Consider the following 27,813-nt stretch of genomic DNA (forward strand, 5'->3'; position numbering starts at 1 on the left):
TGGGCAAACCTCCAGGACAGTCATCTCCCCAGTACATCTCATTCAACACAGGTAATTCCACTCAGGTACTACAGTCTGTTTTGTTAAAAATCTATACACACACACACACACATATGCACACACACACGCTCTATATGCATCATTTCAGGTCACTTTACTGCATAATTAAAAATAATAATAAAGGTAATGAAAACATCGCAGTGATACTCTTACAGCAACAGAGGTCTGAGGCACTCAGGGCAGAGAAGACATTTTCTGGCAAATTTGGGAGTACGCGAGTCCAGTTCTGTGAAGCACTAATTAACCCCTTTTCCCTAATTACCTAAATTCTGCAGTGCCAAGGGGAGCCAAGGGTATGCAGTACTTCACGTTCTCAGGTCTGTGGCACCAGATCCACAGTACACCTTGTAAAAGGTGTATTTTGTGCCCATGATTGTATGATTTAATGTCTGTATTGGTTTATTTCTTGCATTACAGTGGTGTAAGACTAAGTCTGCAATGGGGTCTGAAAAATTTTTAATTACAATTCAGAAGAAAAAATAAATTCCCTCAGCAGAGAAACTAAAGATTATGGAAGGGAAGTGAGCATGGGAAAAAAAAGGGTGGAGAGAAGAGAGGTCTAATCAATCCACTCTCCTTAACATAACAGTTTCCAGCTCATCATGACCCATTAAAAAAAAATAAAGGGGTATATATACTAACACTGCCCACTCTATACCCAGTTTGAGGAAAAAAAGATCAGTTTTCATAGCTGCCCCCCTAAGACTTTCCAAAAGCATGAAACTCACTCAACTGAGGGGGGAGGGAAATGACCCGTTTAAAAATTACCAAAAGAAAACAAATACAGCATTGAACACATTTCATTTTCACACACTCAGACTGGTTTTGAGATATATACTCATTTCACTGTAAGTCTTGCAAATCCACTCCCCCACAGCTACTGTGGATGTACCTTTAAAAAACGCCCCACAGCTAACACACATAGGGATCCCATGAATCATGGGATCTTTTTGGTTCTTGTTTCATTCCTTTACCTAGGCAAGTCTGATACATCAGCTTCACCAAGCTTTTGGAGCGGGAGGCTGCCTGTAAGAACTGCTTCGCCAAGAAGCAGCTTATTCCAGGGAGCTGCATATAGAACAGAATTCATTAATTTTCTCTGTAGGAAGCCCATACTATCTAATCTCCATCAAGAGAGACAAGTCCTGCCATTAACACAGTGTGTCACCTACAGCTGGAATCACCATAGAAGCCATCAGCAGAGAGATGGGGACAGAAGTAAGGTAACCTGCTCTCAGAAGTGTGTGTCTTTCTCCCTTCTACCCCCTTCTCAACTGATAAACAAACAAGGCCCAGCCCATTAGAACAGTATCTGCAGAAGCAGGAGCAAGTCTTTGGAACTAGAAATGCTTAAAATCTCAGGTGCCACTCATATGCCAAGAGCAACAGGGCACACTGAAGTGGTGAAAAAAACCTGAATCCCAAAATATCAAGTCCCGGTGGGAAAGGTTACCCACACTTTCCTAGCTAATATCATGGCAGCAACAGAAGCAATTGTGGGTCTAATTGGAAGAAAGGTGCTAAAGAGATAATTAAAGAAAAAACAAAAATATAGTGTGAGTGTTGTAGGTAGGAGGAAAGAAGAAAATTCTTTCCATTCTTCTCTGCTTTTCCAGACACTGGGTCAGGTTCTTCAAGATATTCCTCTTATCTACAATCACTGAGAACAAAGTAAAGGATGAAATCTTTCTATTCTGTACTCTTAAAAAAATGCATAGTACAGAGACAAAACCAGTATGTATCGTTCCGATCTCCCAGCTCAGCCTGGGGTCTCACTGGGACATGAAATGGGGACGAATACTATCCAGCCGCCGGGTCAGGATCTCACAGCCTGTGTCGGTGACCAGGAGTGTGTGTTCAAACTGCGCCGATCGCTTTCCGTCTCTCGTCACCGCAGTCCAACCATCAGGCCAGGTCTCATCTTGCCAACCACCTAAAAACAGAAATGGTGACTTTTTGCCAGTCTTCAAGTAACAGATAACAGTTCCCCAAAGAGAACTGGAAAAATCTGTCAACTATACAGAATAGAACCAGCATCCTATTCCATCACTACTGAAGAGTAAACAAGAGTAACCATTTTACTCTATTGCTAAATTGCTCACCTTCACAGATCATTGGTTCAATTGTAAATACATGACCTGGCTTCATGACTCCAACTGCCTTATTTTCTGCAATAAAATAAACGCTCAAGTTAGAAAAAGGGATACCATCTTAGTAAATGAATGAATCCTTGTCCTAGAATAATACTGTAAAGTCAGAAAAGCCCTTCCAAGATGACCTGTTCACTTTTGCATTTTTACTTCTACATTAAAATTTCCTTTAATTCTTTCCTTCTCCCCCCATCCTCCAACACTAAAATATTTACTCAAGGAGCTTAAAATTAATTGCTGTCTTTCTCTCCAACAACAAGAATTTCAACTCTAGCTCTATAAAAACACTGAACAAATGTAATACAGGAATTTCTGCACACTTCTATAATGAAAAGCATTACTTACGAAAAAAATAAAAATAAAAAGAAGCACTTAAGATACCCAGAGAAGGCTTGAAACCTCCTTATTTGTTTCCACTGAGCCATTAGCTCCAATATGGTAAAAATATGACAGCGGTTAAGTAATCCCATGACTCCATTTATGCCCCCCTCATTACTCTGGGTAATGGGGTCATAATAGTGTCAGGGTGACAATGCTGTGTTCTTTAGCTAACATAAAACAGCAAAGAATTTCAAGGCACCCGAGACAAGAAGACAGGAGCTTTTTGATGTTATATGCACCAAAAATATTTACATGGAGGCACATGAACTGAAGCACAGCACGACTCTAGGAGTGTAGTCTGACTGAAGAAAGGTTTCAGCCCTTTTCCACTGCCCTGTTTCACCTAGAATGGCAGCGCAGCTTAGACGTGACTCAGCCTGAGGGCTGCAGGATTGCACAGGAACCATCAGCTCCAAGCTACTTTGCTGCTGTAGACAATTTGCATCAATTTTTACACACAGATTCCCCATCCTCCTAACTCTTAATTGTGTAAATTTATTAAACTGCCTCAACCACCTAGATGCTTTAAAAATCTCAGACATCAAGCTGCCACAACAGCAACCAGAATATTTTTCTTTTACTTAAATGGTCTTGTCTCTGTCTCAATCATCTTCTGGTATTTCTTGTCTCAACACTTACATTTAAGTTTCTGGTCTTCTGCATCTGAATAAATTTTGTCCTTTATTCCCTGTAGTTTTCATGGTTTTGTTAAATAATTTAAAGGCTTATAAAATGAGCTTTTTGCTTTTCAAACTCCTTTCACAGTAAGCCAGAAATAAGCAGCAGCATTCTTTTTATCTCATTTTCTCATGAGCCTTTAAGTCCCTCAGATCTTTCCACTTTGTTTTTGCTGTGAATCTGTATTTAAAAATACCAGAAAAAAAAAACAAACCAAACCTGCACCTTTCTTTTTAGGAACAGGCATATTTGCTCAATGAAGGGGAAAAAAAAAAAGTTCAAAGTTCCAAATAGCCAGGAAAGAGAAGAATTTCCTTGTTCTCAGACTGAATTTTAATTGGTATAAAATGCTCTCCATCTCCAAAGAATCCAGATTTTCTTCATTCTACACAACAAAAAGTACACAACAGGAATCTTGATACCCTTTTACCCCACAATTAACAGATTTTTTCAGATGTTCTCTGAAAAAATAACTTAGGGAAATGATGACTTGAAAAGTCAGGAATCAGTAGTCTATAACCATAATGTGTTAAAGCTCATTAGGAGATGAGAAGATGGAGGCACCTGTCAGGCCTGAGGAAATAAGCGACCTGTCAAGGAAGCTTTACAGCTCAAGTGAGTGTGAACTGTTCATCATATATGATGAACATCATTCATGATATTTACTCTATCCTTAGTTGTCCACTGGCATTTAAGTTTCCCTCCTTTGGCTCTGTGGATGCTGTTCCTTAGTCCTGCTGGAAAAACTGTTACGGGGCCACGGGTATTTCCAAAAACCAGCACTGCTGGCATCATTCCTCCTCTGCCAAACATTATAAAGAAGCTTCCAGGAATACCAGATCACAACACTCAAATGAGGAAACCTAAAGAAACAGGATCCTGATTCAGACACAACACCCATCTATACTATCCAAAATGCTTTTTATTTACATCTGGAAATGGGAGTAAGTTTTTGCTTAGACTTTCTAAGGAGACAAACATTTGCCTGTTCATGTCAGACAAGAATGTCTAAGGGAATTGAGTTAAGAATTCAGGCAAAAACTTTGAGCACTTAACCAGTACAGATGAGAGCTGACACTTACCTCTGGTGAAGGCACAGAATGTTTTATTATATAATATATTCACCTATTCTATGTTCATAGAGGATGCTATTGTACAGAGCTAAAAAAAATAAAAGAACTCCCAAGGGCCAAAATACTAACTTGATCACTGTCAGGCAACATGCTACTTTAACAGAATATAACCAAGAAATAAATCGAGTGCATTCACTGCAAACCCCCTCTTGTCTACAGGACAGCACAAAGGGAATAAATACTCACTGGCATAATGTGGCACATTAGGGGCCGTATGGAAAAGTTTATGGATTCCATGCCCACAGTAGCTCCGAACCACTGAAAATCCATTTGCTTGAGCGTGTTTCTGAATGATGTTTCCCAGTTCTCTGTACCGAACACCAGGTTTTACTGCAAAATTAAGGAGATATAGATGGAAATTTAAAGAGCTTTCCTTCCACATAACTAACCATCAAAACACCATCTCTGTAGCGCTCATGGCTTGTATGTCCATCTGTTCTAGTACGTAACTTCCTATGATCACTTAATCCACTAAGTACATAAATGAGTGCAATAACATGAGAGAGGGAGGAAATGGTCTCATATAAAAGAAAAAAACAAGAGAGAAAGAAGAAAACTCCTTTTCCACAAGAACACTCTTTTCTTCCTTTCATGGATGCAAATGCTTACATTCAAAGGGTATCAAAGTTTGAAATTAAAAACAACTTTCAAAGTACTTGTTAAGCTCTCACACCCTGAGCTGCAGTGCTTCTTGCAATGAATGTATGAACTATATTTTAATACACACTTACCCCTCTACTACTATGTGAAAAATGTACACAAAGGACTAAGAATGTATCAAAAAAAAAAAAAAGAAAAATGGGTATTTCTACTCTTAGTCAAGATTCTCAATGACAACGCTACAGCAAATAAGTGTGTTCGTATTCAGGGCTAACTTTTTTGACAAGCCCTTTGAGAAGCCTTTAAGAGTGTGAAACACATGAAAATGGTGTGAGAAATTCACTTTGAGTACTTGGACAAGGGAGTAATAATATCATAAAAGCAGCAATGTTTCATCCATCAGCTAATGAAGATTCATACCAAATGCAACCTTGAGCCACTAAAAATAAAAAAATCATGTAAATGCTTTTTCAAGAGCATTTGCAATTCCCTGAGTATATGCTGTTCCTTCAGGAGCCAGATGTCATGCGGTTGTGTGAAGCCACCTTAAGCAGGGTTCACATAAAGCTAAAACTTTACATTAAGAAACCATTTAGTTCAATTCTCTGCTAATGTAAGCAACTACAACTGAAATCTCCATGTTAAATTTACAGAAAATAACAAGAAAATCAGATTACTGAAGTGTGCATGCTTTTCCCAAAATTAAAAAAAAAAAAAGTCTGGGCAAGAGATTAATCTGTTGGTTTTGTACCATCTCCCTTGGGCCTGACAGCACAAGCAGCTCATTTCAGTGCAGCAAGGAGCCCTCTGCTTCTCTCTCATACAGCTCTCCTAGTTAGAGCTCTGCTGGTCCAGTGCCAAGAAATTAAGATGATTTAAAGAGGGGAGAGGTGACCCTTTTTAACAGCTGAGACACTCGCTGCCAGAATCCCTACTCGCAGGCAATGTCTAAAATCCATTAAAACCTGTTACAGCATCTAAGAAGATGGTAAAGAAAACTTACACTGAGAATTTAAATCTCATTATAATGAACACAGAGGGGAATTTCTGTCATAGTTTACACATCAAAGCCAGGAAATAAAAAGATAAGAGACAACACATGTAACATTTGCTATAAAAATAAAAGTACAGGAGCAAAGATAAACATTGTTCTGGTTTAGCTCTGAAAAACAAAGCAGTCATTTCAGAACAATAATCCCACATAAACAGACAATCTACGTTCTTCACAGCTCAGCTCTGCAGTGGTTTTTTTTGGATCATACAACGGATACACAAGACATCATTCCTATGGCTTTCTGTCTTTTCAGCTTGGCTAGCCATCTCCAAATTATTAACCAAATTTATATTCATTATAACTTTTTTTCATTTACTTTTGATTAAATGCAAGTTTAAAGCCTTCCTATACAACACCTTAAACTTCAGTCTCTAGAGGCCTTAAAGGGAGTAAATTATATTGGGAATTTTAAGAAGCTATACGGTATAAAAGATATAGATGATGCAAGTATTTCCAGGGACTTTGGAGATTTTTGTTTTTATTTTCAGAAGTTGAACATGACTGAGTTACCTTTCTCTCTCATTGTATGTCTCAATACAGCTGTCCTGAGTTAAAACTAAGCAATATAGTTGAAGTTCTGTGTGTACTGAAGGATATGGATCTGTCTTCTCTGGCACATTCCCACAGCTAAAAATCAAGAGTTCTAACCTGCTTTATGAAATAACCATCATGTTTGGCTGGGGTAAAGAGATATGTTTAAGTGTTCAAAAGGTGTTTTTTTTACCTTTCTGGTTGACTGTGCAACACCATACAAATTATAAAAGTAAGGTCTTCCAAAACACACTTTTGCTTGTCATATTCTCTAACCTACTCACATCAAGGATGTCTTATTCATCTAACTAACAGTCAAAAAAGGCTGTTTCCATGTAAATATCATCATCTGTGGGTCAGGTCAGCATGAAGTACATTTTTCTCATCAATCCACATTCCAAACAGGAGCTGCAACCGCTGCCCACAGAACTGTGTTATTTGAAGGATCACTATTATACAACATCCATCATCTGCTGGTGACAACACACCAGTGCTTCTGCGTGTGGCAAGAGAAGTCACTCTGGGCAGTGTCAAATAAGAGCAATCACATTTGAGAACCAAAACCTTAATGCTTCAGGCTCTGGTCAGAGGGTTTACCTGCATCGATGGCTTGCATTAGGCACTCATAAGTTGTTTGGACAAGTCTCCTTGCACCCTCGTCAACTTCTCCAACATAAAACGTCTCATTCAGATCTCCGTGGTAGCCATTGCGATAGACAGTAATATCCACTGCAAAGAACACCAGACATGTTGGACTATCAGCACCGTATTCCTCACTTCTTGATTTGTGAAGGGACAAACACAAACATGTGAAAATGGGGTATTCTAATTGTGAAGTCAAGATTACTTCGAGGCAACACAGACAGACACAGCAAGCTTACAACTGGTATTCCAGGAAAGAGAAGCTCTTTGTCCATGGTGATTTACCTAGTTAAAATACCTTCTTAGAATTCATTCCAGCACTAATGGGGGAACTTAAATTTAAAAACGTTTTTGCGTTTCAAGTTGACCTCCTGTGGTAGAATGAGTACTTTGGTGGTTTTAAGTCTATGTCAGTCACCTAGTAGGTCTAATAGCTGCTAGAGCACCAAACCCACTAGAATAGTTATTGCTCTGCTATTCATGAAGAAATCAACATGCAGACCCTCTCACAGGCCAACAGTCTTGAAGGAAACTGTATTGAACAATAGTACTTCAGGAATATGGTATATGAGCCACTGAGAGAGACCAGTACAACCTTCACAGAAAAATGTGGGAAACCACATATTGGTGTCAACAGTAAATCTGTACTGCTGGCAAACATTTAAGAAACAAATTAACACCCTATGAAAACAATACTGCCTGTTGTGGATGGAAGCATGTGCAGGGTTATGCTATACTCCCTGCATGACTGTGTGGGACCACAGGAACATTCTGCCCAGTGTACAAATCTGGTACTGTAACAACGGGACTGTACAGAAACCAACACCCTGGTAACATATGCAGATAAAAGTGTTTAACAGGGCTCCTTTAGCACAGAGTCCAGACTACTTGTTGCAAACAGTCTATCTCTATAGGTCACATGATTACAAGACTTTCTCTTTGATGCTGTCAGATTTGGCCAGAACATCTCACTTTTGCAGACAGATTAGCTTTGTTTAAGGATCTGCTTCCAGGCAACAGTATGATAACAAGATGTTATAGGATGCCCTGCTCAGAGCAGGGGGCTGGACTAGACAACCCCTGCTACTACCTTCTGGATGACGTTTTCCTGTGATTCCAGAAACCTGTTTTGGACTTTGGCATGGCTTCCAGCAGGACAAAGCATTTTAAATAAAGATAAAGATGGGCACTTCCCTGTAACTGTTTGTTGGGTACATTCCCTCCAAGGTACTTTTTCTATCTCTTCCTCATCATCTGTTCTGTTCCTTCTTTTAAAGAGGCTTTTGAGCCGCTACCTTACCAAAAGTAAGCATAGTTCTTTCTCATCAAAACAAAATAGAAGGCTCCAAGCTTGAGCAAGTGCAGTCAGGGCAGGGATGTGGACAAAGATATGACTAAACCCCTTACAGAAAGTGTTCTCTAAGGCTGAGGTACAGCCTTGGCAAGCAAATAGTGGAGATATATGGCACTGTGTAGATGAAGCCAATCAAGTTGATCAGAGGGATGAAGAACCTCTCCTATGAGGAAAGGCTGAGAGAATTTGGATTGTTCAGTCTGGAAAAGAGAAGGTTTCGGGGTGACCTAATTGCAGCCTTCCAGTACTTGAAGGGAGGCAATAACAAAGATGGAGAGGGACTTTTTACAAGAGCATGTAAAGACAGGACAAGGGGGAATGGCTTCAAACTGAAATGAGTAGGTTTAGATTAGGTATTAGGAAGAAATTCTTTACTGTGAGAGTGGTGAGGCACTGGAACACATTGCCCAGAGAAGCTGTGGATGCCCCATCCCTGCAAGTGTTCAAGGCCTGGTTGGATGGAGCTCTGAGCAACCTGGTCTAGTGGACGGTGTCCCTGCCCACAGCACGAGGCTTGGAACTAGATGGTCTTTAAGGTCACTTCCCACACAAACCATTCTATGGTTCTATGAATTAGGCCTCTTAGTTTGGACTCCAGCAATATCAGAAAAGCTGGTAACAGTAGAGAGCTGTGTAAAGGCATCATCTTTGAAATTAAAGAAAGATAAAAGGAGCTTGGCACACATTGTTACATGTACACTACAGCTCAGAGCCATCAGCCAGACCAAACCTCCCCTAGAAAGGGGCAGCAATCATGAAACTTGTTCTGAAAAGGCTGGTACCCACAGCACTGAGATGCAGACTTAGTAGCTATTATTACATGCTAATATATAGCAAATATCTGATGATCTAAAATGATTCCAACCCGCTTCTAGAGGCAGGCCAAAGCCTAGGACATGCTGGGTATTTATTTATGGATAAGAGAAAAACAAACCAATGCAATAAAAAAAGGCACAAGTGCTTGTACGAAACAAGTATCATTAATTTTTACTGCCAAACCAGGAAGAAATGAAAATGAAAACAAAAAATGGTCAAGTAATTTATAGAAGTATCCCTCACCACTCAAGAAGGTGTAAGTACCTTAAGTACCATGAGCAAAAAGCAACTGGTACTGTTAGGATGCTCAAAAAAAAAGGATATGTTTTTCAATAAGCAGCTATACCATGCCTCACCATTAAGATCCTTTACAGTCATCATAATCATCATGTCCATAGCAAAACCATAAGGATCTAGAGCCATCTAATTAAGAATTCACATAGAACTAATCCAGCTGACTAATTCAGTACAGATTTTATTCACTATATATATATGTATAGTCTGGAACAACCAGGCAGAAGAATTATGAAGCCCTAAAGTGGATCAAACTTTGCAAGTAATTTTATTAAATAAACTCATGAATTTAATTGGTAAATAAGAAAAAAAGGTTCTCTTAAGAAGCTACTTCAATTACGTTGCCTGTGAGTGAAAACTCACCTGACTGCATGGTTATAACTGGACAGAAGGTAGAAATGTTAAAGGTCAATTTTCACAGCACTTACCATTAACAATATCTCCTTCCTGCAACGGCCTCCTGTCGGGAATTCCATGACAGATCACTTCATTCACTGACGTACAACACGACTTAGGGAAATTATAATAATTCAGAGGGGAAGGATAGCAATTCCTTGCAATACAAGCCTAAATAGAGAAAATACAATTTACGCTTTGCATTAGTAAGTTCTGTACAAAGAAAAAAGGTAGAAAAAACATAAACAACAGTTTTACAGTAAGAATGATAGGCTGAAAAGCAGTGACTCTTGAAAATAAGACTCTTCAAGCATTTCTTGGTATTACAGTATTTTGTTATGCTTTGCATTTCTTACCAGGAAGAAAGTAAAAGTACTTCAATTTTGTTTCTGCTCATTTTTATGTTCAACTACAGATGCTGAAAAATTCAGGTTTAAAACAATGCATGGCAATATTTATTCAGTTAAAAAAACAGTCATTTTCAATGACTGTTTTTAAGCACCCAGTCTAAGACTCTTAAGTATTTTTGCAAGACACACAAGCAAAGTAACATTTAGTACCACTCTTTCACCCCTAGCTTTAAAACCTTAAGCTGCTTCCCTGGCACTCTAACAACATTTTTGGTATTTTTGCAAAATGGACACATTTTATATATACTTACATATACATACATACACTTTGTGACGTACTGAGCAAAATACTGGAAAAAAATACTGTGTTAACTTTTTTGTTTTAATTTAAAAAAATAATACTGTTTTAAAACTGCAAAGTACCAATTAAGGATATCAGTCAGTATCAACAATCTGCCATGCAAAAATTTTCCAGAAACTGCTGAGGAGGGGTAACATCATTTTAACTACTAGTTGTTCATATCAGACATTATGCCTAAGCAAATAATTTGGTTTTTAATGCAGTTCAACAGAAATTTCTAGCCTAATGAAACCAGAGTAAGTTCCTTACAATCTTGGCTCAAGAGCTGCAAATGCAGATAAAAAGAACCACAAAGCTCTCTAACAAACTTAACCATAACAGAATCGTTGCCTTCCCCACAATGGACAGAATCATCCTCAATTATCAGACTGTATGATTCATAGAAAAGACAGCAAAGAAAAAAAAAAATCACACAATTCAAATACCTATGAACAGTTAAGCCAGGAAGATTCTTGAACATGTATTTCAAACACTTCATTGGACTGTGGCTTTAATTTGTCTGACTGCACCAAAAAATCTTGTTTCAATTCTCTCTGAGGCACCTCAGTTTTGATTCCAATCATAAATAACTAAACTTTCTCCTCTGTACATTTTAGCCAACAACAGAGAGCACAGGAAGTCCATGGTTTACAAATGATGCTCTTTATATAATTGTATCTGTGGAGCAAAAAGGGTTTAGAAGAAAGAAAATTATATGATGCTGAGAAAGCAGGTGAAGAAACTTAGAAGAAACCTGAAGCCAGAAATCATGGAAGCTGCTGAGATAGAGAAAGGCCAAGGACTTCCTAACTCATTTTGAACCTGCCACTGTGCTGGAGCACACTTCTACCATCTGCACTACTCACTAGCTTCAAACTGGGAAACAGTTCAAAATAAAGAAAAGGAATTCAAGCAACAAAGAAAACCACAAAACAATCATTCAAAAACAGAGACAGCAGAAAGCACTTGGAAACACCAGAAGAAAAATAAAATAATCTTACTAAATGGACGGCATGATCAATTTCTTCAGTAGTTACTCCTGGTTTCACCATCATGGCAGCAACATCCAATACTTCTCTAGCAAGCTGCAAATTAAACAATTTAAAATAGATTTAAAATTGATCTATTGACCTATATTTAATTATTTAAAATAGGCCAGGACTACTCTCCAGAAGGTTAGCAACTCATTTTGACAGCTACACTGAGATTGCTAGGAAAGCTGTGTGGAGTTGGGCTCTAGAAAGACTTTGAGACGTCTCCAGGTTATATTACTAAACCACGTCTGTGAGATTTGAAAACACCCCATTTAAGATTTTGGCCACAATTTCCTTGAATACCATAATCTCAAATCAGACTACCTAAATACATTTCAAAGTTTGACTTCATGCACAAGGAAGTGATTACAACTGAACAGCTCTTTTGCAAAAATTGTTAGGGATAGGGCTTTGTTTTGCTGTTGTTTTTTAGTTTTTACACAGCACTCCAAGAGTTCTGTTCTCATTTATGCACTATAAAACATATTCTTAACAGCAATGATGTCTCAGCCACAGATTGTCTCTCTAGTAATAACAAAGCCAGGAAACAGATAAAAGTCATCTTTCTGCTTGTAAAACAGCATACTGTGAATAAGGAGCCACAAGGAGACAAAAAGCAAGAAAATATCAAGTTTCCTGAACTATTTTTCAGTGCTCTACAGTGGTTTGAAAGTTGGTACTCTCAAACGTGCTGTCACAAACTGGTAAAATCACTACAGATTTTTAGAGAACAAAGGCACTTTGAAACAAAAATCAAAACCCCCTTACCCTACACACTACTCGCATCCCTTCTATATCCTCAGATGACAGTATTTTTATTTGAGAGGTTCCTTTTAAAGCCTGTTCTGATTCAGACATTCCTGAAAAGGGGGAAGGGGGAGGAAAAAAAAAAAAGAAAGAAAAAACCCATGTTATACACAGAGGAGTGATTAATGACTACATATGTCCAATCAAGCAACTTCCTCAGCATGCCAATGGCAATGAAGTACAGACTTTCTCACCACAGACTAAAGTAACAAGCCCACCAAACCATAGCCTTATCATCATTATTCAGATTAATTTCAATTCATAAGCCTTCCACAATATTGTAATGCCCACACGTGCTCAGAAGGCCCATTCACTTACTGCATAAACACAATCTTAAAAATCAGATTTACACGGAAATTATTTTATTCATAGAAAATTATTTTTAGCTGCTTTTAGAAAATAAATAGTAATAAATAATATTCTGAAAGAGCCATAAAAGATTATATGAGCTTGTGAATATATCTGGTTATACTACTGTACTAATCATCTGATAAAAACATGTAAATTCTTCCTAGCAAATTCCGTGCAAGCTCAGCTTTATAGATGAACGACACCCTAAAATACAGTATTTTGTGTTGTTTAAATACTTACATTCTGTAAAGAATAACTAAAGAACAGCATAAGATTAAAAAATAATGCTATTTATAGCTGCTCTATGGGGAAATACAAAGTACAAATACTGATATCAAAAGGGGAAAATATCAAAACAAACCAATAAGCAAGTAATGCATTCCCTCTGTGCTGAAAAATAGCTGGAACTCACATGAGTTTTCTTCTGGGAGTTGCTTACTGCAGGTTTTTCTTTTGTTATTTCATAACACATTTTCTACAGTTACACTGATGCCACTGAGAATGGCTTAGAATTCACCCGTGACAGTCAACTAGTTGTTGTTTGTTATGAAGTCAACAACAGGACTGGGACTTGTATGTTTGGGGTTTTTTAAATTCCCTGAACACCTCTCAAAGATAACACATTACAAACTTTGGACTTCCAAAAAATACTTGTAACCATTATTTTTGAAAAATCAGTAAGTTAACAAGAGGAAGAAATAAAGTGAGAAAACCAGATAGAAGAGGTTCCCTTCTTCAGTATCTCCTTCGTGCTTTATAGGTTTTTATGATTAAAACGAAAATAGAAGAATAGAAAGCAAACTCTATAATTGTGATTTGTTTCAAGTTACCTAGTGGATGATCAGCATAGTCTGGTCTCTGAATATAACTTGGCACAGGTCTTGTTGGCGTCTAAATAAATCACAGGCAAAGCTGGTTAGATTGCAAGAACACTTACTGTAGTCACAAAAACTCATGCAGCAAAATTAAATACAGTAAAATATGGCTAAGTCCACTTAGAAAAGGTTGTGAAGTATGCAAACACTGCAGAACAGTTCAAATTTTCATTTCTCAAACACTCTCCTGTTACTCTTTATTGCCTTCATATTATACAACTTTTAGTATCTAACTCCGTGCCTTTGTAAAAATCAAACTTTTATTTTTAAACTAAATCAAATTGGTTTAATAATATATTATCCCTGTTACATTGCAGTGTTTTTTCTGCTACTTTCCAGAGTACAAGTGCACTGGTTCCACATACATCCTTCCTCTCTCTAGCAAGATTGCCATATTCATTAGCACTAGTTTCATTTGCATCAGTCCTGCAGCAGTCAGAAGACAAAAAAGCCAATGTTCAGCAATAACATCCCTATTACTTGGCCGGTGAAATATCCAAAACACCCTTTTCTCCAACAACATCAACAAACTCACATGGGCTCAGGCTCTGTTAATCTGTTCTCTGATAAGCCTGTAACAGATGGAGAAGACTATAGAGGGGATGCCACTGGGGCAGCATTTCCAGCACAGGCCAATTAGAAAAGACAAATGTAAGCAAAACACCACTACTCCTGTAAAAAAGCTTCCGCTTATTCCATATACAAACTTGTATCAATTCAAAAACACACCTATACTGAGGTCATCATCTTCTAAACCCACCTTTCACAGCCAAAGATCTTACTGACCTCTTGTTATTCTTCAACATTCTAGTGCTGGACATTACCATAACCTCTGTTCCTTCAAAAGAGCTGTTCACCAGTTCAATCACCAGGTTATTTCAAACCACTAACGTAAAATAATATAAACCCATTTATTTAAACTTTAAATTAATTCACCTGAGTTTTTCTGAAAACAGACTGCTTCATAATTGGTGAAGACACTAAACAGCTAGGAGACATCACCTGAACTAGCAGTAGCTTTCTTGCAAAATAAATGTCAAAAGATACAGCTAAAAGGTATGAGCTTAAGCCTGTTACTGATGCACGTTACCTCACTTCTTTAATTTTAAATATACCAAGAGATAGAACAAGTTAAATCAAAATGAACCACAATAAGGACAGTCATATATGTCCCTGCCATCAGGTTCAGACTGCTTAAGAAGCTTGCCTCTCTCAGCTAAAATGTGGGAGGTAATCAGGTCAGGAGTGGTCCATTAGTTGCTACAGAATCATAGAATCAGCTGGGTTGGAAAAGACCTCTGAGATCATCAAGTCCAACCCTTGATCCAACACCGCTGTGGTTACTAGACCATGGCACTAAGTACCACATCCAGTCTCATCTTAAAAACCTCCAGAGACAGTGAATCCACCATTTCCCTGGGCAGCCCATTCCAATGTCTGATTACCCTCTCTGTAAAGAAATTCTTCCTAATATCTAACCTAAACCTGCCCTGGCACAGCTTAAGACCATGCCCTCTTGTCTTACTGATAGCTGCCTGGGAGAAGAGACCAACCCCCACCTGGCTACAACCTCCTTTCAGGTAGTTGTAGAGAGCGGTGAGGTCTCCCCCCAGCCTCCTCTTTTCCAGGCTGAACAACCCCAGCTCCCTCAGCCTCTCCTCACAGGACTTCTGTTCTGTGTAGCAATGCAGCAGTTCTATGTAGGAATGTAGCAGTACTGGAGTAAGGAGTGGCACCTACTGCTTACCAGTGGATAGTGTGGCCTGAGTTTACCAGTATATCGATACCCAGACCAGGGATTTGTGTTAATGTCACCTTCCAGGGTCCATGAAGACACTTCACGCTTGGCTTTTTCATCTTCTGAAAAGACAAGAAAAAGTGGGAAAAAAATTGCAGCAGCAAGATCAGTCCTACTTAAGAATAAGAACTGTGGAGTCTAGAAAATGACTTAGAGGTACGTAAGTCTAGATCTGACTCATTCTGGCATTTTACATATTGATACATGAAAGTGTAACTAGCAGTTATCATTTTGTATTGCCCTTAAGTTCTTCGCATTCGAAATTCACAATTTTCCGACTCTATTCAATCACAAACTAGGGAATGTCAGGACTTAATGCACAAATGAAGTGTAGCAATTAAGTTGTTCTTCATTTGTAGTTTTATAACCTAGTGCTTGTTTTCATTCCTGGGGAAAAAGCATATTTCTACAGAGACACTCACTATCCCTTCAATTAACACTCTTGCACATCCTTTTCTGTGATCTCTCTTGGCATCCAGTGACAGAAATGACCTGAGGTGGGAAAGAGACCACCCAGCTGCCAGTTTCAATACATGGAGCCTGCTACCTCTCCAGATCTGATGGAGTGCAGGTGCTGCCACTGCTGCATTTCTGGACAAGCACTGTGCACACCTTATAAGATGGTCCCAAACTGCTGGAGGTTCCCAGCTCTCTTGACCTTGTGAAATTCATGCCTGATGTGGTCCAGTGACTGACTTCATTCACAAATAACACAGTCCTAAGAGGGCAGATTGAAGATGTTTATTTAAAGGCAAGTAGATTGTGAGTATTACCAAAAGGAGAAACATTGACTCAGAAAGAGGAGGTAAGGGTTAAGAAAGAGTATGGTAGTATTAATCTTTAACTCGTAACATGATAACTTGTTTGTTTTCTCTTTTTATATCTCACCAGGATGAAGAGATGGCAAAAGGTCTGCCATACCAAGCCCTAACGTGAATTCCTCAGTCTCTGTGGCTTATACCTGAGCCATTTGCTCACATGATATTCAGTTTAGATGAACCACTGAGAAATAATAATTTAAAAATCCAAACTTTTTAATATCCATGCAGATGTAAAGTAATAGGATACAAAATGCAAGTGTGAACTATGAGATCCCTACACTGGGAAGGCAGAACAAAGGAATACATCCGTAATTGTCTGTACTACTCAAGCTTATCATTCGACATTTATTATGGAAAAAGGAGCTTTACTGGGTTTTAGAAAAGGAGGTAGATTATTCGAGGATTTGAATTTCTGACATGTCCTACCTCCCTTTAAAGCAGGGCTTAATGAAGACGGGCACGGTGATGGGGGAGAGGAGGCAAGGGAGGCAGAACTGAGGACTGCTCTCTTTTTGGTTTTAAACTCATGGGGTATTTTCACTACTCAGGTAAGGCAGAATCTACCAGTCTACTCGTATTTGTGTGCCAGAGCTACCAGCTGTAACTGAGGCATACAGATATTCTTATTACCTTTAAACTCAGGAAAATCCTAGTTATGACACATCCTCCTATCAATGGCTGCACCATGCACACAAGCATTTTCCCTTTTTTTTCCAAAGGGGTACACTCCAAATTGTACAGAGCAGCTGCACTCTGATTTGCTTGAAACACACCAAGTGTCTACCACAAAGACTTTGCACAGACGTTTCCCACTTTATTGTCTTTTACTGCAATAGACGCCAAAATGCTATGAAGGAACAAGTCTAAAATAATGATTTATTATTCTCCTTGCCCTTTATTTCAGCATCCTTCTTTCTCTGTTCATACACCTGCCAGTGTAGCTCAAGCAATAATTCATACAAATAGAAAAGTGTGCAGAAAGAGAGACTTCTGTGCACTTCCGTCTCTGAAATTTTACACAACACTTAAGATTACTGCAAACTGGTCAAAACTTCAGACATGCAGAACCCAGTGCCCCATACCTTGGAAAAAACCCAACACCATTCTTAGACAGAGAAGCACAGAACAGCTGAGGTTAGAAGGGACTTCTGGAGGTCAACTGGTCCAGTCCCCTTCTCAAGCAGAGCCACCCAGAGCTCACTGCACAGGACAAAACCAACTCAAAACAATATTAAAATGGATTAAAAAAAGAGTGAACTTACTTGCTTTCTTGTGTAATAACTTGTGAGTGGCCCAGCTTCCCTTAAAGCATTCCTAGAATTGCAAACAAAATATATAAATACGTGTTTTAAGTAGCATTAACGTGGTCATCCTCACAAAACAGAGAAGCAACTGTATTTTAAAAGAAAACTAGAAGAGTGGTTTTATTAATCCTTGTAGGAACATGCATGAAACTGCTAGTCTTAACAATAGAAAATACTACATTCAAAAGTTTCTTAACCAGAATAGGCAGAAAGAGCAGCCAAACACTCGTGGTAGTGAAATACATTGACCTAATCCTACATACTAAATATTGTCCCTTTATCATTTTAATGAGTAACTAAGCACCATGGTTGCTCCGGGCTGGCTGAAGCACAGAGTCTATCTCTGTACATGATCTTACAGCATTGCAGTGGGCAGGATGGTCCTCCCTTGGCTCCTACAACCAGCCATCTCCTCCTGCTTTAACTGCATCCCTTCTGCCTCCTTCTCCAGCACAGGAAAGCAACAGAGATCAATCAGCACAATCACAGGGGAACTAATGAAGTAGATTAAAGGGTGGGAAATGAAGGTTGCTGAACAAAAATAGGAAATGGAAAGAAAAAAAAAGAAGAGAAATGTGAAATGGAAATCAAGAAAAGAGTGACTGTGGAGAAGTCTGGCTTTTTCTCTTTTTTCCAAGCAATAAAAGAGCAGTGTCACAGACAATGAATCAGCAACGGGGCAGATGGAAATGGCTGGCAGCTGGAGAAGAATAGAGAAAGACTAAGAGGAAGGAAAGACATGAAAAAAGACAGAGATTTAAGCAGAAAAGCTGCAGAAGGCAGCATTAAAGGTGATCCTTTAAGGTGCTAATTAGTAAATTACTCCAGTTTGTAGCAGAAATTCTAACTGAATGGCTACATGCACTCAAAACAACCATTAGGAAACAGCTAATTCCAATGATTTACAATAAAGAGGCAGGAAGCAAACTGTTTTTCTTTATAAGGAAAGACAATACTAATGCTGAATCATCATTGTAGAACTACCATCCAGAGCCAACAACTGATTCAACCTAATGTATACAACACTCAAGCAGTCCAAGACAACAAATCTGTAAACTAAACCCAGTGTATAACATTCTACCCCTGCTTCACAGTTGCTACTGAGTGGTCTTAGCTGTCTGCTCCTGTCGAGCCATCTTCTCCCCTTTTCCTCTTTAGTTCTTGCAACCAGGAGTTACCAAAATGCCTCCATAAAAACACAGTAAAGTGGTGCACAAGTACACACACCCACGTTCAAAAAGACCCTGTTGTGTGCTGTTTCCCTCATTACCAAAACCAGTTGCTTGCTGTCTTCTGCTTCCTACACCACATACCAGGAGTCACCACACTCTCTGGACCAGCACAAGACATGCTGTGGTGCTACGACATGGTCTGTCTGTGCAACAAGACGCTCTGAAACCAACACTTTGGATGACCAGAGAGAATGTCACTTTGAACGAGCAGCAGCAGGTTTTCCTGTACAACCCACTGCATACAGACCTTTGCAATGCACTAATTTCTGTTTTCTGCTGGAGAGCTGGGAGTAAAAGGAGCAGGTTTTAACTGAGGCCTATTTAAAAAAAAAGAAATTAAAAAGCTAAAACCGCTATTTTCAAGGACACTGGAAGCACCAGTATGGTTTTAATCCCCTTTCAAACATGAGGTCTCTGTTCTGAAGCAGAAGGATTACACAACTAAGGACTTAAAGCAGCTACCAGGCCTGCAAACCTAGAATCCACTTATTTGAATATAAAAGAGCATTTGGTGAATGAAGATGTACATAAACTGTGGTAATTCCTGGTTGCAGTTCATTCTCTCCTTCCCTATGGAATTTTGGGATATACTCTCCAATGTCGTTCCTTTGTCCTATATCAACAGTCTTTTCCTCCTTGATGGCCTATAACCAGAAGACACCAGGCAAACACGGCACCACTGACGGTACCATAACCTGACACCAGGCTCCATTTTGGCTTTTTATCCCCTGCAGCTGCGAACAGCCGAAGAGGATCCTGCATAAGGCTGCCATAAGTCTGAATTTTCCCAAACACATTTCCCAGATTCTACTTGCCCTCTATTTCTAGAGGAGCGGCAGCTCCGTCAGAACTCCTAGAGCACAGCTCCACAGGAGCTGCTGTACAGCGGGACATCCCAGACACGCGGAGATGTGGACATCCATCAACTGCAACAAGCCCGGCGAAGCAGTAAGTCTAAGGCATTTTTGTGAGCACGGGCTATTACATGTGCAGTGGACAATTAATGAGTATCTCTGCCTTGGTCTGACACCTTTGGAAGTCGCTCAAAGGATATGCTGAACATCCACCTACAACCCATCTATTTTGTGTAAGATCAGTCATACGCTTCCTGTAAGCGCCGGACTTGCCGGGTACACACAAATTATTTATATTCAACAACTTACTGCACAAGCACCACGTTGCACATGACTGCAGAGCTCTGCCTTGGCAATTCCAGATAAAACTACAGCAGCTGTCATCTCATGGGGTGGAGAATCACAGCCCTGGCAACAAAGCACTACCAAGGTACCACTGCACATTGCAAGCACCCTCACCTTCTATACCTCAGACTTCCTGACAAGCTATGGAAGAAAGCTGCTCTTTCTCTCCACCTGGGCCACCTTCTGAAAATTTTTCGGAAAAAATGATGCTTTTCACAGAGCCTTCTCCTGAGACATCTACTTCAATCTTGCTATTACCATTCCTGTCTCCTAATGATTCTTCCATGTTCCTATGCCGCTATACAGGTCAGGATAGAAAATTTTCAATGACTAAATAAAACAAATCTAGAAAAAAATATCCAGGGTGATTTTTAATATTAAAATTAAGAAAATGAAGATTTTTTTTTTCCTGATATGGTGAAAAAAGGAACATGTAAGACTGCATGGCTATATTTTAAAATATTAAATAACTTCATGGGGGAAGTACACAGGAATAATATGAATTTGCCTTCAAGTTTCTTGGAAGACTTTCTGGATTTCATTTCAGAAACTACATTATCCATCAGTATGCCTGATATTAATACCTCCACCCTTCTTACCTGAAGCATTTTTCTTTTTATGGTATATGGCTTTTATATAGCAAACAGGACAGACTTGGAAACACTGGAGAGGACTCTACAAGAAGAGAGGCTAAATGTATGACAAAAACGAAGGCAGAGGGGTAATCCTTGATTTGTTTAGAGCAATCCTGAGCACAACTATTCTATCAGTAAGAAAAATATGTGTTTTTTAGACAGAGGCTGTCAACATATTCAAACCCTTAACAACATTTCTGGCTTCAAGCTGTTCTTAAGTCAATCCCACCAGTTCTGTTTAAAAACAAGCTCAACACAGTGTTCACCAGAACCTGTGCATATATGAAAAGGTAACCAAAGGCACAACCAGCATTACCATCCAAAAAGATTCCTGCTGGATCAACTTGTGGAAGCCATGTTATTGCTGTAAATGATTTTTACCTTAAGGACTCAGCCCAAAATCTATTTACTGGTTGAAATATTGACAGAATCATTCAGCATAGCAGAATTTGTTTTACAGTATAGTGCATTTTCACTATTAACACAATGATCACTACTAAATAACTTAAGCTTTTTTTTTTCTTTAAATCAGCCATTGAAAGAACAAAACAAAACCCTTTAAAAGAGTTACTGAACTAATTAGGAAAAAAAATTCCGTGCTATGTTTATCGTCATCCTTACAGTAATAACAGAGAGTTTCTTATTCTTTCGGTTCATGTATCCATGCAACCTGATTAAGAGGTGGAAAAGTACAGCCAGCTGCAAATTCCAGAGGAGAAAAGGATGCTAAATCAACCAAGATTAGGATACTACTATACTGCAAACCTCTGTATAGCACAGATATAACCAAACTATATTTAAATAAGCCACCCAGAGAAGTCGTGGACACCCCATTCCTGAAAGTGTTCAAGGCCAGGCTGGATGGAGCTCTAAGCACCCTGAGGGCGACCCTGCCCATGGCAGGGGAGTTGGAACTAGGTGATCTTTAAGGTCCCTTCCAAACCAGGCCATTCTATGACACCCAAGCACAGGAAGCTACGAAGGCACCACAGCACAGAATTCAAGGCATACTCATAAATGGTGTTTCTGAACTGCCTTTGCATGGGAATAGTTCACTTAAAGTTAGCTCTGGAAACCCTCTATCACCACTTTCCAGCCTTAAGGCTGGCACTCCTGTTCAGACTCCCCTTCCCCTTCGGATATGGTTTCTTTACACAACCTGGCATTCGACACTGTCAATACACCTATTAGCAGGTATACGAAAACCACCCCACTGTACAGTTAGAGAGAACTCGTGTCCAATTGTCACAAAATTACTGCCTCCATCCTCTGTGCTTATCATTTAGAGCCACTGTGATGAATTTCCAAAAATACCTATTTTATAGCAAAAAAAAAAAAAAAAAAGGAAAGAAAAGACAGTTGGAACCAAGACTGCGGGGACAGACTGTCTGTCTCTTTGCATGCCATTACACCCTGAATTGTAATAGACAAACATCTAGGAAACAGTGCCAAGCAGTACACTGTATTTAAAAATATTTTGAGCAATCATTTTAACTGAATTTACACATGTCCTTTAGAATGTAAAATTGTCTTGGGCTTAATCTGACATCATGCCGTTTTGCTTAATGAGAACTCACTCGTTTCTAACCAAACACCTTGAAGGTATGCAAAACAGAAGACAAAAAAAAACCCATTTAAGTACAGCATTTAGCTGAAGAAAAATATGAGGCTATCAGTGAGATAGATATAGATATATATATAGATATATATATATATATAAAACACACAATACAAATGAACTGTACATTTTATCCATAAATATAAATATGTCGAGGAATGTAATAGGTAATACACCTGATGTTAAAATAAAACAGTTGCTTCTTTTCAGCATGCTGAAATCCTTCTAGGGCGGTACAAGCCCGCAGAAACAGCCTCTGGCCTGAAAACTCTGTACAAAATTCCCAAACTAGCCTAAGCAGCATACATGAATAGTCAGTTTTCCAGAAAAGTCAAATATGTGTTTTCAGATTCAACTCCAATGGAAGCAGCATGTTGGTATCAGATCAGCTTTCTCCTTCATCTAAAACCTGATCTTAATCTGAGACTCCTAGATCCCACACAACCCCCTTTGAGGGAGGGACTGCATTTTGCAGCTTTTCAGATTTACAGAGATATACAAGTGATTTTTGGGAGTAGTGAAGGAACAACAGAACAGAGAAATACAAACTGGACTATCCTTTCAGTATATTCAACACTAGCTCAGAAAGCCTGCCTACAGGAATCTGAAGTTTTACTCTCAGAAAGTTATGAGAGCTCAGTTCTTGTGCCTCAACAATAATCAGGCATTTAGCTCAGACATAGGTATTCGTGGTGGTTTATAGGCGATTAAGAATGTCAACTTCCAGATGAAGGAAATCTGTCAAAAGATCTTCTAGAAGATAGTATCTGCTGAGTGCCATTTATACCTGAAGTAATCCCTATGTGTTGCAGTTGGATATGAGCAGCAGGTTTTAGCCTATTTTCTGCACATCAAAGAACAGTGAACCAAGAATGAAATATGGCACTTATGTGACAGAGGACAAAAAATAGTTCCATCCAGGTCCACTGCTCCCCACCTCCCACCCCCAACACACTGATGGTGAAAGGAAACAGCAAAGTGGGAGATGGGACAACACCAGTCTTCTCTCCAGGATCACAATTTTTCACAAATTACTGTGACCTTGAGTCACACGAGCATCCAGTCCACACCACAGAAAACCTACTGTTTTGTTCAAGACACTTACACAGATATAAGTAGTATGAGAGAGGAGTTTTCAGGAAAGCAACACAAAATCTTTAACAAGAGATCCATTTACCATTAAAAGGTTTGCATAAAAATGGTAACTGGAGATCTCAAGAACAGTCACTACTTTCCCCTTCTTTATCATTAAGCCTCTTCTGGAGGAGACACAGAAGAAATGTAAATTGTCCATTTAAATACAAACTGTTTATGTATACTACATACAATTTACACACAAGTGACTGTGTCTATAAGGTAGATTTCACAATAGCAAATTCATCTTAGCAAGAGGAACAATATGCCTGAGACAGGATGCTGCACGTCTGTGTTATTTCCACATTCAGAAGCTAGTCTGAATTACTCCATCTAACTCTAAGATGATGAACACATATAACACTGCAGTAGCTCCCTGAAAGAAAGAAAGCAAGACAGTGAAAGAAGGTAGCCAGTAGTGACAGTACTTGATTTACTAGCCTAAAATATTATTAAGGGTTAACAGCAGACAGAATCCCAAAGCAGAAGAGTCCCTCATGTTACACCGTGAAGCGAAAGAAAAAAAAATTATGCCAAGGTTCAACACATCACCTCAGAGCTCCTCCACTGCTAAATGCCATCCCTACCCTGTCTCCACTACCAGTTCAAAACCTCTCTGCTAGGCCAGAACCCGGCTGTCTTGGCCCACTTTCCATGTATGAGCACAAGCACAACTATTATTCAACAGCTGTGCTCAGTTTCCGAGGTACCCCACAGCCAGACAAGAAACAGTTTTGGCTCAAAGAAATCTCAGAATGCTGAAGTACTTCAGCACGAGCATTTTCAGGGCACATTAGTGAGGCATATGTTTTGATGCAGAGAGGTGGGAAAAAATAAATTACCAGAATAATAGCCTTTCTCAAGGAAAGGAGAAACACAAATGATAAATCCACTGGGGAAATCATTGTCTTGATGTAATCTACTTGAAAAGTTCAATTCTTTATGTGCAATAATGAAAAATAATGCTTAATCAATCTCCACACTTCACTGAGATGCTCAGTCCTATACTTCCTGCATTATTTTTTCTTAGCAAACTTATATGTCACCAACTTATAATCCACATTGCTTCATGCTGGTTACCTTTCTACAGCAGTACACACTTTCCTATTGTTTATTCTTAGCACTGGAGAATATAAACTCCTACAAATTTGGGCTTAGCTCTGACTGAGTTTTGACTGTATGAAAAAGTCCTTGTAGGCTTCCAAGCAGTTAATTAATAGAGCTTGTGTCCATACAGATGCTTTTACCCCTCAAGGAGACCCCAGTAGCTTCTTGCTCCCACCCTGCCCTCAGCCCAGAGTAAGTGCCTGCACACCCAACTAACACCACTGCATTCCATAAGGACGGGTTGACTTTACAGCTGGGCCACAACACTCTTCAGCAGCATGTTCCCCAAGTGTTTTACGACTCTACGGTGCACAGCTCTGGGGAGCTAAACCAGCAAAAGAATTAATGCAACTGCTTGTCCTCCATTAAAAGAAAACCCTGAATACCCCAGAGGTGGCTCAGCTTAAGAGAAATAGAAGTGTGCATCCTTGGGTGCTACATAACAGCATGTGCTGTGAGGTGGAATAATATCCTAGGTCTGTCCACTCACTAACTTATCTAACAGTTATTTATGCGTGTAAGACCACAAAGGAAAGAAAACCACCAAAGAGAGAACTTAGGAAAAGATTCACAGATGATAACCAGTCCACTGCTGTCAGCTGAAACTTGCTGGAAGTTCAGAGAAAATTTCCTGGCTTTTAATCTCGTTCACCTGTCATGTGCTTATCTGAGCAGGCAGCCAGGTCGTCAGCAGCACCTCACCTACCCCTCCTGCCTGTGCTCGCCAGACACCAGTGGAGGACTGTCCAAGGCTCCTCCATGGCACACACCAGATGATAGATGAGGAGAGCTGGAACCTCGGGGCAGTCCCATACTGGGCCCCACAGAAGGTACTAAGGAGGTGCTGAGGGTCCTTGCTATGGAACATGGGCACTGCATGATGCTTCTTTCTCGTCTTTAAACAGGCTGCTGTTAATTTCCTTCTCTCTTCTGTAACAAATTGCCCCAAAACCTTCAAAGCACCTTCCATGTGCTTACCTACTTTACTGACCGAGGCACAATTAGGAGGAACAACACACCCAAGGTCACTCAGAAGTGGGATTCCCAGTTCAATATTTTATTTTCTAGGCAGGACAGCTTTATAGGCATGTAGTCCGTTATCCAGCAGCCAATTTAACAAGCCAATAAATATTTCAGGTAATTCCCCTTTTAGCTTACAACAGTAGCAGATATTTCAAAAAAATTAAACCTAGTATATAGATAACAAAAATCTCTGCATCCTATATGACATTAGCTGATTTGGAGATGGGAAAGAAGGAAGTAAAGATGTAACTAGAGCTCTTCATATTGCCCTGTTTGGTCCGTTAAAAAATAGTTTTGTCATCACCAACTAATATTTGTATATGCTGAAGATGCACTACGATGAGTTTTATATCAGACATGTCAAAACGGGTAGTAAAATGTAGAGTAAATCTTCCAAGCCAACTACAAGCTCTACATGGGAACTAGAGATACAGAATCGTCAGAAAAATTTTGAGTTGCAGTCGATGTAACTTGGCATTGATTTCCAGCATATGGCACAGAGACTTCAGGGGAAAGTACCAGAAACTGTGCAGTGGGTGTGTCACATGCACGTGGGAAGTTTTCCCCTAGTTCTATGCAAACTATATCAGTTTACACCCTAACTCCGAAGAAAACCCTGCCAAATAAATAAGTAAATCTAGCTGATGTGACTGTATGATTTTCTTATGTTAATCTACAAAACTTCAATGATTTTACCCTGGGTTATAATTGTGACAAGGAAGGTCGGCTGTAATCTCTGAATTAAACATGTGTCCTCGCTGATTTTGACAGAAAGTACACGTACATAAAGTTCAAAGGATTAGATCATGTATTTTCCTGAGCATTGTAAAGTTAATAAAAAAACCCTGAAAATACCACCCACGAACCAAAAACCCCACTCAACAGTCATAAGACAGTTCTTTCTATTTAAGGACCACACTCCATTACCACTGTGGTAATAGGTGAGGATGGCCGAGGCCTACAGAATACATTTAATTCTCTAATTTACACGGAGGAGCTGATGGCTGTATGACATGTGGCCTAACCTGAACCTCCTTGTTAGGCACCCTTAAAGTAAAACATCAAAAAATATATATTAAGAAAAAAAAAAGAGGAAAGAAAAGGGAATTAAAGAAAAAAAGGAAGAGTATAAAATCATTTTCCAAAAAACCTCATAATTCAAAGAAAATCTGTTTTCAGAGCAACAAGTCTCCCGGTGTCTATCAAAGCCGAGCAACTCCAGAACCAGAGCTGCTGCAGACAGAGACACGCACCCGCTGGAATTTGATGAGCACGTCTCATTTTGTCCCACTAAGCCATTATTTTTAAGGGGGGCACAGGGACCACAGACACCTCCAGGCAGAGAAACACACGTGCCCCCTCTCACGAACGCCCCGGCTGCTCTTTAGCCCGCTCGAGTCCCGCATCGCCCGCGGCCACGAGGTGCGACGGGGCTCCCGCCCCGCCCGGGGCCGCCGGCCCGGCACCCCCGGCACCAACAACCGGGGAACCGAGGGGGAACTTCGTGCGGCGTCCGTGCCCGGACCCTCCTGCCCGGCGCTGGCCGGGCCCGGGCGGGCAGGGAGGCAGAGCCGGGCACGCCGGGCCGGGCCCGGGCGGCCGGGAGCCGGCGCGGGGAGCTGGATCCTGCGCCCCGCCGCACGCCCGGAGCGCGGCAGCGCGGCGCTGGGGCCGGGGGAACCTCACCTGGGAGCAGAAGTAGGAGCCCTGGATGCCCAGCTTGAGGCAGGTGGGGCACTGGAGCTTGGCCTCGCTGCTGCAGCCGGCGGTCTCGCACACTCTGCGGGTCTCCACCGCCGCCGCCATGCTGCCGGGCGGCCACGGGGGAGGAGCCGCCGCCCGGAGCTGCCGCCGGCTGGGGCGGGCGGGAGAGCGACGAGGGAGGGCAGGGAGGAGGTTGTGAGGACTCAAAGCCCGGCCGACCTGGGCTTTGGACGCTCCCAGGCGTGGGGCATCCACGGCTTCTCTGCGCCAGCACCTCACCACCCCTCGCAGCGAAGAGGGTGTTTAGAGGATGTTTAGTCTGGAGAAGAAAAGACTGAGAGCGGATCTCATTAATGCATGTAAGTATCTCAAAGGTGGGGGTGCCAAGAGGA

General features: G+C 40.2%; 1 protein-coding gene across 1 annotated transcript; it reads right to left on the reverse strand.

The window, feature by feature from the left end:
- Nucleotides 1–27,547, reverse strand: METAP1 (methionyl aminopeptidase 1). The gene is made up of 11 exons (XM_032686282.1): nucleotides 27,404–27,547; nucleotides 17,728–17,779; nucleotides 15,594–15,706; nucleotides 13,802–13,862; nucleotides 12,582–12,673; nucleotides 11,781–11,864; nucleotides 10,122–10,260; nucleotides 7,185–7,316; nucleotides 4,589–4,732; nucleotides 2,163–2,228; nucleotides 1–1,993 (listed from the first exon to the last, which is right to left on the reverse strand). Exons 1-11 carry the CDS (start codon nucleotides 27,521–27,523, stop codon nucleotides 1,833–1,835), a joined length of 1,164 nt encoding a protein of 387 aa, XP_032542173.1. The 5' UTR covers nucleotides 27,524–27,547; the 3' UTR covers nucleotides 1–1,832.
- Nucleotides 27,548–27,813: the final 266 nt, after the last annotated feature.

The sequence above is a fragment of the Chiroxiphia lanceolata genome, chromosome 4 (genome assembly GCF_009829145.1).
Source record: "Chiroxiphia lanceolata isolate bChiLan1 chromosome 4, bChiLan1.pri, whole genome shotgun sequence".
Classification (NCBI taxonomy): domain Eukaryota; kingdom Metazoa; phylum Chordata; class Aves; order Passeriformes; family Pipridae; genus Chiroxiphia; species Chiroxiphia lanceolata.

Bases quoted from the DNA above. Each gene is read 5' to 3' on its own strand.
- METAP1 (XM_032686282.1), bottom strand. From the start codon at position 27,523: ATGGCGGCGGCGGTGGAGACCCGCAGAGTGTGCGAGACCGCCGGCTGC. The intron at 13,863-15,593 runs GTAAGCAGTAGG...TGATTTATTTAG, and splicing joins TCAGGCCACACTATCCACTG to ACGCCAACAAGACCTGTGCC. The intron at 7,317-10,121 runs GTAAGTGCTGTG...TGTTCTTTGCAG, and splicing joins GGAAGGAGATATTGTTAATG to TGGATATTACTGTCTATCGC.